The 14811-nt window shown below is 38.8% G+C and overlaps 1 protein-coding gene across 5 annotated transcripts in view; it reads right to left on the reverse strand.

Moving 5' to 3' along the window:
- EPS8 (epidermal growth factor receptor pathway substrate 8) overlaps nucleotides 1-14811 on the reverse strand; it is a 125213-nt gene that overhangs the window by 15072 nt on the left and 95330 nt on the right. For 3 of the 5 annotated variants that reach the window (XM_054515007.1, XM_054515009.1, XM_054515008.1), the window contains exon 11: nucleotides 14378-14492. Coding sequence is in view for 2 of the 5 variants with exons in the window: in XM_036401775.2 (XP_036257668.1) it covers nucleotides 2896-3039; nucleotides 3916-4027; nucleotides 7417-7550; nucleotides 8578-8761; nucleotides 10862-11010; nucleotides 11611-11685; nucleotides 13922-14010; nucleotides 14366-14492 (1014 nt within the window). In the remaining 3 variants the exon portion in view is untranslated. Of the gene's footprint in view, nucleotides 1-2895; nucleotides 3040-3915; nucleotides 4028-7416; nucleotides 7551-8577; nucleotides 8762-10861; nucleotides 11011-11610; nucleotides 11686-13921; nucleotides 14011-14365; nucleotides 14493-14811 lie in introns of those variants that run through there. The other 2 variants (XM_036401775.2, XM_054515006.1) reach the window with 1 other exon arrangement.

The raw sequence follows: 14811 nt of genomic DNA on the forward strand, positions 1-14811 counted from the left end.
ACAGTGTTACAACCTCTGACTCACAAAGATAATTAAATAACTGGGGTATTGCTGGCAATGTCCTGCAAGTATCACCTCAGTGCTCTCAAGTGACTTTTTGATACCTGGATCCTGAAAGCAATTGAGTGAAAAATCAGGATTGAAAGTAATGTGTGGCCTTAGAGGTCACTAGGAAGGGGGAAAGAGTTAGAGCAAAAAAAAACCTTTGCAGCTCTGAGAAGAACTGTGATAATGAGGTATCCATCTCTCAGAGAAGGGGTGTCTGTAGCACAATCAAGTGAAAAAATCCTCTTTTTCAATGGAATCCTTGATTCTTCCTAACAGTCTGTGAACACCCTTTGGTGAGGTTTTTAGTCTGTAAAGGAACACACTGCCCTTGCTCATGACACTTATCTGCAGCTGGCCACAGCAGCCAGGCCACTGTGAAAGTAGCTTTTTAAAAGCTGAAAATTACTTGGGAGAGCAGCAAAAGCTGCACAGCACCAGGCACTGCTCCTGTTCAGGGTCTGGCAAAAGTGCTGATAGGAACCACCTTGATTTCCTGCTCTTCCCACAAATTCTCCTGTCTGATTTTGGGCAAGGCATTGATTTATTTAAGTATTAAATCAGTTCTCTCTGAAAACAGCAGCAATGTCTCATAGTGCTGTTGGGAAAATAAATGGCTTTATGCAAACACTTCCCAAATGAACCATGTGTCCATCACAGGAAAACAGACAAATGAGAGTGCTCAGGAGTGCTAAAATTATAATAATCACTGCCAAGTTTAAACAGCATTACTGACATGGCTTGGTAAAGACTTCATTTATCCTGTGCAATTCATTATATTCATAAATAATTTCACAGTAATTCAAGCTCACATTTGAATATGATCAAGCTGTAGAATAACCTGCCAGAGGGCAAAGTAACAAACTTATCTTAAATGGTGTTCCCTGACCCTAATTTTCATTGGTCCATGGAGAATGCTTTGTGGAAATGATTATTTTATTATATGCCATATCTTGTCATTATTTCAAACAGAAACTTCAAACCCTGCAGTGCATTACAGAAGAATAATGTGAGAACATCTACTCAAAACTTACTCAGCCTGCTCAGGACTTGGTGGCAAATTCCAAACACACAAAATAACATGCACAGGAAGAAAAAAAAAAAAGGGGAAAAAAAAAAAAACAAGCCAGATCTTTAAATCAGGATTTGAAAAGCACTCTGGATGCATGCTTCACTTCACAGACAGGCAAATCCACAAGCAATGCAGAATGAGCCAAGATGTTACAGGCAAACAATTTGGGACAGGAAAGCTCAGAAATGGTCTGATTCAAGCCCACCAAGATCAAGGCAGGTCTACTACATTGTTTTGCAAAACATTGTGGCATTTCTTGGTTTTCAGTCATCAGCTGGGAGGTGCAGACACAACAAATTAGATTAGATTAAATTATTAAACTTCAAGCTTCAACAGAAGTTTGGTATAAAATTCTGATTTAGAGGCAGGCCTGGAATTTCTGCTTAATTCAAACTTGTTTGCCTAAACCTTCAAGATCATTAGAAAAAAAAAAAGAGGAAAGAAAGAGGTCTTGGAAAATAGAACAACTTCTTTTAGCAGCCTCTAACCCCTTAACTTTTGTCTAAAAATACATATTACAACTTTATCCTGTATATCCTTACTTGGGTGGATAATTGTGCTGATGTAAGAATTATTTTTTAAGTAATTCTCTCTAATTCTGTTCAACATATAAAAGAAATAACAGCAACAAAATATTAGTTCCACACCACTACATGAAAGAAAGAAAATTAAAATGAGGTCAGGATAATAGTGTGCTATTGATGCACAGACATAGTAATTGAAAAATACCTGCTTTTTGAATTCAAAAGAAAATATACCTCCTTTTTATGACTCCAAAATTACAATAATTAAATAAATTCAGGACTGGGATAGAGACACACAAAGACAGAAAATAAAGAAAAGCTGGAGCTCACTCTTCTAGGAAAAACAAAGATGACCCTACCTTAAATAATTCAAACTCCTTCTTTGGCATCAACAGCTATCAATTCACAAAGGATATTTGCAATTAAAATAAATGCATACACATCCACTAGGACTGAAGTTACCACCTCTAAGCAAATAAGGAGGTAAAAAAAAAACCCGAGGTAAAACATTTTTGCTGTATCTCTATCAACTGTATTCTCTGTGAAATACAGACATCACTGTTGAACCCTGGCTGCTGAGAATTTCAGACTTTCTGTGCTGACAGACACTGACCCCCAGGAGAGCACTGCATTTGACCTGAGGTTGTGGAGAAAGCTTCCAAAATTTATGGATAACACTGGGAATTTGAATAGAAGTGTGTGATATCACAGGGTGGAAAACTTGGAGTTTAAGGGTTTAGAATGCAGCAATATCTATAAAGGAAGATGGAGGTTCTAGGGTGGAGGCTGGTCCTTCTTCTTCATCTTCCTATTTTCCTTCTTCTCCTTCTCCATGGGTTTGGGAGGTTTTGTGTAATTGGATAAAAAAGTCCCCATTGCGGGGAACAGGTGGGTGGTTATTGAGTTAAAAGTGAAAATAATTTAGGTGTCATTTCTTAATTGGATAATTTATCCCTAAGAAAGCCTTGTAGAGAGAGATAGGGCTCAATTTCTAGTTTGTTAGAATGAGGTGCTGTAGAACTCAAGAGTTTGTGAGACTGTGGCATTGATAAGAACTAATAAACATCTGAGTTCCAACTAGAAATATTGTCTCTAGAAACTGTCTCTCTAGAAATATTGTGATTTAATCCCAACCCTGGCAAAAAAAAAAAGCAAAGACTCCTCACCTCATCTTCAGCCTTTACAAGAAATGTAAATGTTTTGTGCACACACTGACACTTCCATTGGAGGTTTTGCTCCCAGCATGGACAGTACCTGGATAGTGCGGGTGTAGGCAGGCTCTGGCCATCCCTGACCGCCTTCTGTGTTCCTCAGAGGGTCCAAAATGTTGTTTGGCACAAAGCCTGTGCTGCCACTTTTGTTCTGAACCTTCCACCACTGCTTTCTGTCATCCAGGATCTGAAAAAAATTGGTAAATTAATTACATATCTTTTCTGACTTTCCTACTGCCAGTGCTTAGGCTGTGAATCATTTCAAAACAAAACCACGGTTTTGCCAGGTTCTGAGTCTGCCAGCAGGTCTTGCTCAGATGTGTCCCTGAGAAACCCCTGTTCCTTCCCTGATTCCCACCATCATTAACTCCACATGGTTCTACTGCACTTTTCAAAATGGGGCTCTCAAGAAAGAATATATAAGTGTGTAATGGAGTTCTGTAAAACTCAGGAATGTGCTGGATCAGACTGTGGAACAAAACACAAATACTTGCACAGAGATGCTGCCATCTCCACAACCCACACGCTGTTGACAAAAGGAATAAATAATTACTAATAATCCAAGTAAAGGCAGCTCTGGGAGAGCACAAATTTGGAGACACAACACTTAGTAAACAGGGAATGGGAGAAGGATGGCCTGGAGCAGTCAGAAGTCTGCCTGCCTGCCCCACACTCTCACACTCAGCATTTTCTCTCTTTGTTGCTCCCTCCCTTCCAAATGTATCTCACTTTTCTGGTGCCACATCCTCTTGGAAAGAACAGTCCTTCACTATGCTCTATGTGTACACAGATAGTTATTTAAACACTATGTAATATTTAAAAGCAACACTAGAGAAGGTGGAAGGAACACACAAATGTATTTTGAGCACGGATCTCTAAAGCACCCTTCCTAAGTCAGCAAAATTGATGCAAAACAAATTAACTGAACTTTCCATACTGAGGCAGACAGGTCAAACACATTGAAGCAAATATTAAGGAAAGCCACACTATCCACAGGAAAGGTACCCTCAGCTTTGAGTAGTATCACCAGAAATTTGTGTGTTGTCTTTGCAAACAAAATTACCTCCACAATCTCCTCTTTCATGACAGAAAGCTCACTGTTGTTTCTTGCCACGAATTCATACTTGCATTTGGCATATTTCTTGCTCTGTGCTTTATTGTGTGCTTCATAGTTTCTGCAAAGCAAAGATCAGGCTATTGTTCAGTGAGACAGTCAAGCAACTAAAAACTCAAAATGCCCTCTTTGAATAACCTGCAAAACATTTTTTAGAACAAAAATCTCAGCCATAATATGGTGCTGCTGCAGGACTACCTATTCATAATACACTGATTTAAGTGCCAAAAAAAAAAGTACAAATAAACAAAATAAAGTGGTGGCTGAAATACACAGACCTCAAGAACTGCTAATCTTTATTAGCTCACTGCTTGCAAGATGTATGATAACAACCTAGATTAGCAGGTGCTATTGTTTCAAAATAAACATGTACTCTATATTTAGTTTGTTTTCCTACAGAAGGTTAAACAGCCACTTGCTATATAAACAAATGACTATACTTAGGATATAATTGATAGCTTGGGCTTTGTATGAAATTGTATTTCTAGTGTTCATCACAGATTGTTTCAAATACATAATGGATGAATAAATTGTTGCCATCAATACTAATGGAGTTAAACTCTAAAACATGTTCACCTATTGTTGATCAGTTTTCTTAATTGACCATAAGACGCCATCAACTCTAACAACTTCAAGTTACTTTATCAATTAAGAATGAGAAGTAACTTCTTACACACAGGACTCATTGTAGAACAAGGCACACCACAGTAAGCTCTGTATCGCTCTGTTTCCATGAGGAAAAGCTGTCCAGAATGCCTTTGGTTATGGAGCTACTGCTTGCTTTACAAAACACTTTTCAATTGAGAAGTCCCCAGCCCACTCTAAACAGCTCCAAACCCCCCCCAGTAACTTTATGCACTTGCACACTTTATACACTTCCACAGTCCAGTAACTTTATGCTGCAAATTATACCCAACAACATAAACCCATACTGGACAGTAAAGTAATTAAACAAACAAAAAATCCCACATGAAAAAATCCCACATGAATAGACAAATAAATACATAGAAAAATAAACAAATAAATCCAAACAGCTAATTAAAACATGAAGCAATCCATGGCTTGAAATGCTGTGTACAGGGTCACAAGGTGGTTGCTGCTGCTGCTGCTGCTGCTGTGTAACTCTGGGTTCCAGGTGTGCCTGAGCAATTCAGCAGCTACCTGGCTACTGCATGGCTGTGGAGAACTGTCTCACTTGACTTAAAGAGCAGAACCAAGGAAAATCATATTTAGATTGAAAGATTATTTTGAAAGAAAGAGAAAACACTTGCAGTATTTAAGGAGAGAGTGAAAAGCAGGGGATGACCCCCAGCCTGCAGAATAGCTTTTATGAGGCTGAACAATGTGTAATACCAATTTTTCCTTCTACCCCCCTAAAATTGATATAATTTTTATTTTCCTTCTCAGAGATATGACTAATGTAGCTCTGACAGTAATTTTACTTACAGGCAGCCTTTACAGAATCATTACAATATTCTATTCGATTACAGTGTCTTCCTATTTTGTACACACCTAACTATCCTGATTACTTCAAAAATGTAACTCAGGAAGAATTTTTAAAAATGTCCACATTTTAGTTTTACTCAACTCAGCAACATGCCCAGAACATGGGCCAGACAATGGATGAATGCTTCTGAAGAGAGCCTAATTCTTCAAACCCAGCTTAATGAGTCAGTTTACTCTGGGCACAAATATTCTGATCATTTCCCTCCATCCATCCTCCTCTGTGTTTCTCACTGTCTATCAGACATACCATAATTTCAGGCCTCAGCTCTTCACTGTACCCTGCTCAAGAGCCTAGAAGGTTGCACAGACTTTTAGAGAGCTTTTCTTCAAATGACAGTGAAAGCCAAACTCCACAGCAACAAACTGCTGCTTTTAAACAGCACAAAACTTGCTGAAAATTATTCAGTGCTCTTGTGGCATCAGAGTTCCTGAAATACCTAATATCCACTGAAAGTCTAAGACTCTGACACTTTATTTGCATCACCCAAGGGAGGCATGCCTTACATCAGTGGTGAGAAGCAGGCACCACTACAGCAGGTCTCATTCCACAGCTTTCCAGACTAATTTGACCTTTCATGAACTGCTTCTTAGGATCACCCATTCCTCTTTACTGCCACAAAGGAGGCTTGAATAACTCTTTCTGTTCCAGACACCCTGATATCATCAACCACTCAATGCAGTAAGATTCTGTCTCTAAAACTGGAGTGGAAGCAAAAACCTTTGCATGGAATATTCTTACTCTGGAAGGACAAAGCAGGTCTTACCACATTACAGGTAAGGGAAAGGAATTTAGAGTGCAGATCATCTAGATTTCAAAATAAATGGTCCCGAGACAAGATTGCAACAGGCAATCAACTTTGAGAAAACAATTAAGAGATGACTACTCTGCTGCTGTTGCCATGAAGAATAAATCCAAAGTTCAGAGAAATTAATTGTGTCTTCAACCTGCACAACACTGCACACCACATGGGAATTGGCTTGCATGCAGATTAAAAACAGGATCTTTTAGCACATGGCTCGAAACTAGGGATTCTGGAAAGGTTTTCATCAAAAGAGTTATATATATATTGAGGATATGGATATGTGTGTATATATATATATATATATATGTATGTATATATAGAGGATGCTTTAACCAGCAAGTTGATCCCCAAAATTTAGCTTAAACATCTTCCATGGCTCATAAAACAAAATACATTTCATATAGTACATATGGAATATGATTTGGTACAGGAGAGCAATTCCAATGTTTCTTTACTGATGTGCCCCCACAGTCTGTGCTGGTATAAATTCTCCCCAGAGACAAGGGCCAAGGATCACTGCATATCACCTTGTCAAGTTATTCAGTTTTAGGATAAAATGAAGGGGGTGAAAGAGGATGTGCAAAAAGACACTGTTTGCTATGCAAACATTTCAGAGTATTTTCTGTAAGATTTGGAAGAGGATGGAAGAGACAAGGTGTCACAGTTCTGAAAGTGGGTATTTATACACCAGCCCAGAAAAATAAAAAGCAGGAGATGATGGAACACTAAGTGAGCAGCTAAGAAAATCAAACAATCAGTCAAACCAAGGACAGGTGAATCTCAGAGCAGACTTGTCATTCTTTGTAATTCTGAAAAGAGCAAAGAGTGTATTTAAACATGAAACAAATCAGAACTAAAATTTGAACCAAAGTGGGTGGATTCTGTGCTTGCAGTTTGGGTTGGAACTCCACTGCATCATTTTTGACAAAAGCAGCAATTTAACGTCACAGAAAATCAGGATATCTCACAGAAATTATACAAAAAGAGTCCAAAAGGCACACTTCAGGTAAGGAAAAGCACTGCTAAACAGAATCACTTCCCCAGCAGACACAATGCCATGACCAGAGGCAGTCGCAGACCCCGCCACCCCAAGAGCCAAGAAGTGGGGACAGTTTTCCACAGCACCACGGGGCAGGGTTACCTATCTACATGTCGGCTAACAGTTTGCTTAAAGGCAGCAACAGCTGCCCCCTGGTCCAGCAGAGGCCCTCTCTTGTACACCGTGTTACTGAATGCATACCCATCCGCCGGGGGGTAGTCAGGAACGCCAGGAGGCTGCAAGACACAAAGGGAACAAAAAGAGAATGGATTAGTGCCATCCTCCCCTAAGCTCCATCCAGCCCCCCTCCAGGGGCCCTGTCAGCATTCCCTCATGTCATCATCATATTTTCTGGAAAATCCTCTTTGCCAGGATTTCTTCTCCTGGGAAGCTGAGAAGCCTCAAAGAAAAATGAAAACAATATTATCTGATTTGCTTCTCCTGTGTTTTGCTGCTTTGGAATGTGGTTTGGACATTGTTTACCAAGTGGTCATTGTTTGATTTGCTTCATGTAAATGTTTTACCTTAATGACCAATCACGTGTTGGGACTCTCGAAGGAGTCACGAGTTTTTCATTATTCTTGTCAAGCCTTCTGTCTGTATCCTTTCTCTATTCTTTAGTAATGTTTAGTATAGCATTCTTTAATGCAATATAATATAATATCATAAAATAATAAATTACTCTTCTAAGAACATGGAGTCAGATTCAATCATTTCCTCCTTTGTCCTGGGGACTCAGCAAATACCACACCCCCATCCTCAGGTGCTCACAGTTCTGCCATGAAAAGTTAATAGCCTCTGCGTTTCAAGTTGGTAAACGCGGAGATCAAAAGGATGAGAATAAAAGAATTTCTATCCTGAGTCATGCCACTGCATTAATATTGTAGTGGATGCTCTGGAGAAAAACAGATCTCTGGGGCAAGGGCTGTGTCATCTCCCAGCTGTCACCACAGCAACACAACTTATAAACAATGGCTGAGCTGCTTTAAAATACCCTGCACAAAAAAAACTGCTCAGAGCTTCTGTTCTGGATGTACAACTCAAGCCACAAAGCTCTAGGCCAGCCAACAGTAATGGAGGAAAATTATCACTCTATTGCAAGAGCTCCTGCATGTCATACCCTCACTGAATATGGCTATAGTCCATGAAAAAGTGCAAAAACTGAGTAATAGTTAATATCATTATGGATTTTAACTATGGAAAACAATCATACTTTATCACAAGCACATATGTGACGTGATACACACTTTTGCAGTAACTTACCTCACTGGACAGTCTTTTCATCTCTTGCTTCCTCTGTTGCTCTGCCACATTTGCCACAGACTCAGCCAAATGGTTGAGCTCCTGCTCCTTTGGAGCTCCCATGAAGTTCAGCAAAGGAGGCTCCCAACCATTTCTGAAACGGGGCACGTACGGGGGGATAAAATGGTCTTTTGGCCATTCAGCTCTGTGGGAAAAGCAAATCACAAATCTGTGTCAAGGGCCACACAAATGCTGGTTTAATAAGGTCCAATTTATAGAAATTGAAATGCTTCAGAATTTTTATTAGCATAGAGGAGAGGCTGGGATTGTAGTAGAGGCAGAATCATGCTAGAACAGGGAGGATCAACAGAACACATTTATTTACCTCAGCTATCCTCCCTGCAGTGCCCTGCAGAAGGAGTTTGCTGCTTCTGTAAGGACACATCAGTGCTTAAACACAGCAAACTTCTGCCTTATAGCAAAGATGGGTACTAGAAGAATCAATCAAATCAAATCTAGGACTTGTTTTAATGTTGAGACGTGGGGGGAAATATTGCAATGCACTCTTTCTGTGAAAGCACAAACAGAAGACTCCAGAGAAACAGCCAGCTTTGTAAGAACACCTGAAAGCAGGTATGAAACATGGAAGCCTAGGGGGCCTAGCTACACCAAAACCAAAAAAAAACCAAACAATAGATTTACAGACATAAACCCCACATGCTCCAGGACACAAGAATTATCATCACATTGGCTGTTTTATGGTCCAGATTAATATTTATAAAATACTGTACTACTTTTCAGAGTTCCACTATGGAACACCTCTGAGATCATCTCTGTTGTAATACCAAATACCTAAATTAACGCTGTCCTACTCTGCCTTTGCACCATGCATATCTGTCCCACAATATAAATTGCTGTGTCTTCACAGTAGAAGCAGAAACAGAAATGTACATCACAGTCTTTTAACAGGCTCGTTGCTGACACTGCCCAAAATCAAGGGACAAATGTGCCAGTCACATGAGCAGTCAGCAATTCCTAGCCTGTTAGGGCTGGTCAGCAATCCCTGATTTTATCATTCCCCTCTCCTGCTACATCCCACCCCAGGGTACCTCTGGATACTGAGATCAATCTCACCATCAATTCTAATGTGCACAGATCAGCCAACTACATTAAGTGCTTCATTCTTCACTAGCAAACACCAGCCATTTCTCTCTCCATTTCCCTCTTTTCAGGATGGACTAAACAAATGGAGTAGTTCCCAAGACAAGGAGCCCATTGTTTTGCCATTTCCACTCCTCCCACGCAGCCTTCCTTACATTCTACAGATTTCAATCAACCAAATAATTAATAAAATAATTAGTAAAAAAAAATCCATCTGGTAGACATTTGTGTTCTAATTTGAAATTTAAGAGCAAGGATGAAAAGACACAAAAAACATGCTGCATTTCCAGCCCAAGTGATTGCATACTTCATCATCATCAAATGTACTTATCTGCCACATATTATAGTCAAAATGCACTTAGTTAATTTAATATTTTTCTTATGCATGCTCAATTCACAGAATTTCAAACTACAGAATTTTAACCCAACAAATAAGAAATTAACTTTTATTTCTTCAAATAAAGAAGTTAACTTTCAGCTGAGATAAATCATAACAGTGAATCCATTAAATGCAATGCATAAGGTATGCATATGTGGCACAGTTCAGTCAACAAATATTTGTGTTATAATTACAAACATTTCATAGCATTATGATGCATTTCAAGAACTAAAGACATTTCAAATTTTTACCTTTTCATAATTATTGAAAATTGAAAACAGACATTTGTAGCTATTATTTAATATTTTCTCACTCTTTATTGCATCTCCAAATTGTTTTTTAATGAAGTCCAGATATATGGGCTGGAAAAATAATGGTGAAAATAACTGGAAACATGCAAGGGACAGTTCAGAAAAAAGATACTACAGAAAATTATGTCAAGAGGTTCTGGATACCACTGACAAAAAAAAAAAAAAAATTCTTTATGCATTTTGTCTCTCCTTGGGATCCCAAATCCCAGCAAAGTTAGAGAGCTCCTTTCCAAAACCCTCAAAGAACAGATCTCAAGAGTCCAAATCCTACCAAAGTATTATTGAATTTATTGGGGGCTGGATAACCTGGTTAAGACCATGTCGATAAACTTTTAGAGAAAATTAAGAGAAAATTCTAAAAAATTTGAAAAAAAAATCTAAAAAATTCTAAAAAATTTAGAGAAAATTCTAAAAAGCCTGAAGATTCTCTAAAACCTGAAGATTTTTTTCTCACCTGGCTTTGGTCCATGAATCCCCCAGGGACATCCACAGCTGTCCCTCCTCACTGGTGACAGTGTATCGCAGGAAGTCTATGGTGTCTTTTGTCAGCAGGGGGCTGAGCACTGTGCTGGCAAGCTCTGGCCCTCCTGTTGTCTGCACCACCTAAACCCAAGGAATAAAATCATGCCAGGAACACACACACTGTCAGTAAGGAGGTAACTGAATTTATGTTACCTATAGTGCTGCTAGGGAACAGTCATTACTCATAAAAACACCCCCCAGAAGTAAAAACCCCTCTGAGAATCTAACAGTGTGTCTTGATGTCACATAAATTAAATAAACTATTTATTGCTGGAGAGCTGTTGTTCTGGTCACCAACCATTTTTTGTTCAGACACACTCTGGTCAATGTTATTTTTGCTTTACAGATCAAAGCCTCACATACATCTATTAAATATGGTTCCAAATCTCCTCCTGCATTATGTAGAGAACCTCAATTTTTTATTGTTAATTAAAGATTATAATGGCAAAGTGTAACATAAGCCTATAGATTATTTAAATAAATACATTTAATAGAAGGGAAAATGTGCAGAAAATGATACAAATTATTTTCTAAAGAAAATCTCATCCTGAGATACAAACATTTCTCCTTACTTACTGTCCAAGGACAAAACATTTCAATCTTGTTATCATTGAAAAGGTCGTGGAGCATATAAATACAAGAGTTCTGAAGGGAAGCACTTAGAAAACTGTAAAACCTTACCATATGTAGTGGGGTAAAGAGAAAATGGACCAGATCAGCTGCACTAGGATTCTGGATATGGAACTTCAACTTGGCCTGAAAGAATCAAACAAATAGTACATTTTAAAAAACATTTGACTGTTAAGACAATAAATACTTCATATTAGAATGGTCACGGTCCTCCTAAGCCCAGTGCTTGGCCTGCAACACCCACTAAGTGCAAGTGTTCATCCATCCCATTGCTCCTGACTCCATGCATATTTTAGCACCTATTGTGCAAAACAAGAAGTTCCACAACCAAATGACATGTTTTGTGAAGAGGCATCTCCTTTGGAAATCTGACACCTCTTACTTTCATTAGTGTTCTGGAAACTTTCCAAATAAAACTAAATTGTCCTTCTCAGCTCACTTTTTCTAGCAATGCTCATAACCATTTACAGACTTATTACATTGTTCCTGAATCTGGTCTTTTCCAAGCTGAAGTAATTCCTCCAAGCATTCTTGTCCACTCTGGAACTTCTTCAATTTTGCTACACTGCCAAAAATATCAGGCCAGGTAGCATAATGGCATATTGATGCTCTTTGTTAATGTTCTGTTGTCTTTTTTTCCCTGATGGCTTCTACCATTTGCTTGGTTGATCACACTGAACACAGATGTCTGTCTCCCAGGAATCTCTATTACATCAACATTTTGTTCTGATTTGTTTTATATATGAGATTTTTCCATGCCAGTCCATGACTATCACATTTATCAATAGTGAACTTCCTCTATCACTTTATCTGTTATAATAAGATATTCCTATGAAAAACCTCTGAGATCATCAAATCCAGCTATGACCAAACACGACCATTAAAAAAAAAAAAAACATTCTAAAACCCCTATACCATTTAAATTCACTGATAGACCTTCTTGGAGAATTTCTTTTATATACTGATCACCCATTGGCTTTGTGGGCTCCAGAAATAAGAAGCCCAAATGTGCTTTAAAGAGTTGTAGTAGTTTCTGTTGCATCTTGCCATCTGTTCCTCAAACTGCTTTTGGCTGCCCTTGTTCTGCTTTTACATCCAACTGTCCCTCCAAATGAAGAAAGGAGGAGGATGTGATTTTGCTTCTAATAACTTCCTAAACATTGTTCCTTAGCCATAACAACCCAGTCCCAGTCTATCTAAAGCTTTTTGACAGATGGCAGGAATTTCTAGAAGCTTCCAGCATAAGGTTTTAAAACAATTTCCATTCTACTTGAAAATTTTATTCTTCTAGCTACTCCTTTTGTTTTTAAAGCAGATTCTTCATTTTATACAGTTCTCCTTGACTGACACCAAGTACAAATTTCAGGCTTTTGTTGTTTCTGCAAAGATGCTGAAGTAAAGAATTGTTAAAGCATTGGCACAGCACAACACCTCAAAAGAAACACCAGAACCAGGTCCCAGGTTGCTGAGCATCAAAACAAGAGCTGTGACTTCTTCTGCACAGAAAAGATTCAAAGATGCACAAATTGTTCTTGAGTAAAAAAAACTAATTAAATGCAGAATGTAGCAAAAAGAATGGGAAAAAACACCCCTGGACACTACATCTTTTACTGAGAAGGATGAGCATGTTCCAGGATACATATCCTCCCTCAAACCAGCAGTCCCTTAAGGTTAGAACTTTAACACTTGACATAGCTTTTTTGGTTTTTTAAGTTATTTTTAACATGTCTAAATATTTCCTACAGCCCTGCAATCAGAGTTCACTCCCCAGGAGGAAGAAAGGAGCTGATTTGACTCAGTAAATTCAAGAGCAGCTTTCCCCCCGGCACAGCAATGGGAAGGGACAGGCAGTGTCTGACAGCAATGCTGTGAGGGTGCCCCACGTGCTGCCTCCCTTGAACAGGACACTCCCACTTGCAGAGGAGGAGATGCCAGCAGAAAGCTCTTGAATTATCATCTCTGCTTATTGAGAACCTCTAAAGAGAGAGAAATTTGTTGGGTGGAATGTTCTGAGGCTGGAAGGTCCTGGGTAATGATGGCAACCAGCACAGCAAGTCTGATGGGCATGGCTGAATAAAATCAAAGGCCACAGCTGGTGATGCTGGCAAACACACAACAGAGCTGTGAGGCCCCACAGACCTTCCTAGGAATCCTTTAATGACTCAAAATCAAATTTCCCAAGTCAAAGGCTTTCAAGAACCAGGAAAGCAAGAAACACAATGATGCTGAACACCAAACATGCTCATCTAGTCGAAGTGTGGAGAACCTGAGCAGCAGCATCCCAAAGCTCAGAGGCCAAGCTAGCCCAGAGGTGGCCAGCCCTGGTCTAATCTCACATCTCAGACTAGCTGCTATCACTTACCAGGAGATTGAAGCCATGCTTGAATTTTTGGAAGCAGTCAACAAATTCATCTGGAGGAGGCGGCTTTGCACGGAGAGTAAGAACACCCTCTGGTGAAAAAAATGAGATTTTTATACATCCATTTATATGTCTATAGCTTCCATAAACATTCCAGACATAGCAAACAACAAAATACATAATAAATTTGCCATCTTACAGAATTCTGTAAATATAGAACCAAGGCAGGAGCATTTCTGTGGCCACATCTCTAATTAGTCATTCCCCACTCATTTCAAGCAATTAATTTTCATAGATTTCCCTCTAAGCATATCCTGCACAGGAACTTTTGTGCTCAAATTGAGAGAAAATTGCTACACTGATTAAGAAAAACTACACAAAAAGACATTTCCTAGTTCCTTCAATGGTCCTGAGAGAAACAGAACTACGTGCAGTATCAACTCTTACCTCCAGGTCCTTTCTTTTTACTTTTCTTAGTTTTCTTCCTCTTTGAAAGTTCAGCAAATGCTTCAGCAGCTTTTTGCAGTTTGGTAACAAAGTATTCTATGTCATCCAAAATATGGTTCAGAATTTGCTGTGGGAGAAAAGAAAGGTAACTGGGTCTCTACAGAATCTATAGCAGAAATACTCCAGAAATTGAAATGTCCCGACTCCCAGACACCAACAGCTTCCTTGGAACAAAGTCCATGCTGGAACATTCCATATTTAGGTTCCTTGTGTTTTCAAATTTTTAAATACAGTTTTTAAATACCTGTAAAGTATTTTAAATTTTAATTTTTTAAAAAACATAGGCCTACTGGAAATTTTTTAATTATGTGTAGCAAGATAGTTCAGCTCAGTGCAATTACACTTCCATATTACATTTTTGCTGAGAGCACACAAAAAAAATTGAA

The sequence above is a fragment of the Molothrus ater genome, chromosome 5 (assembly GCF_012460135.2).
Source record: "Molothrus ater isolate BHLD 08-10-18 breed brown headed cowbird chromosome 5, BPBGC_Mater_1.1, whole genome shotgun sequence".
In the NCBI taxonomy this organism is placed as follows: Eukaryota; Metazoa; Chordata; class Aves; order Passeriformes; family Icteridae; genus Molothrus; species Molothrus ater.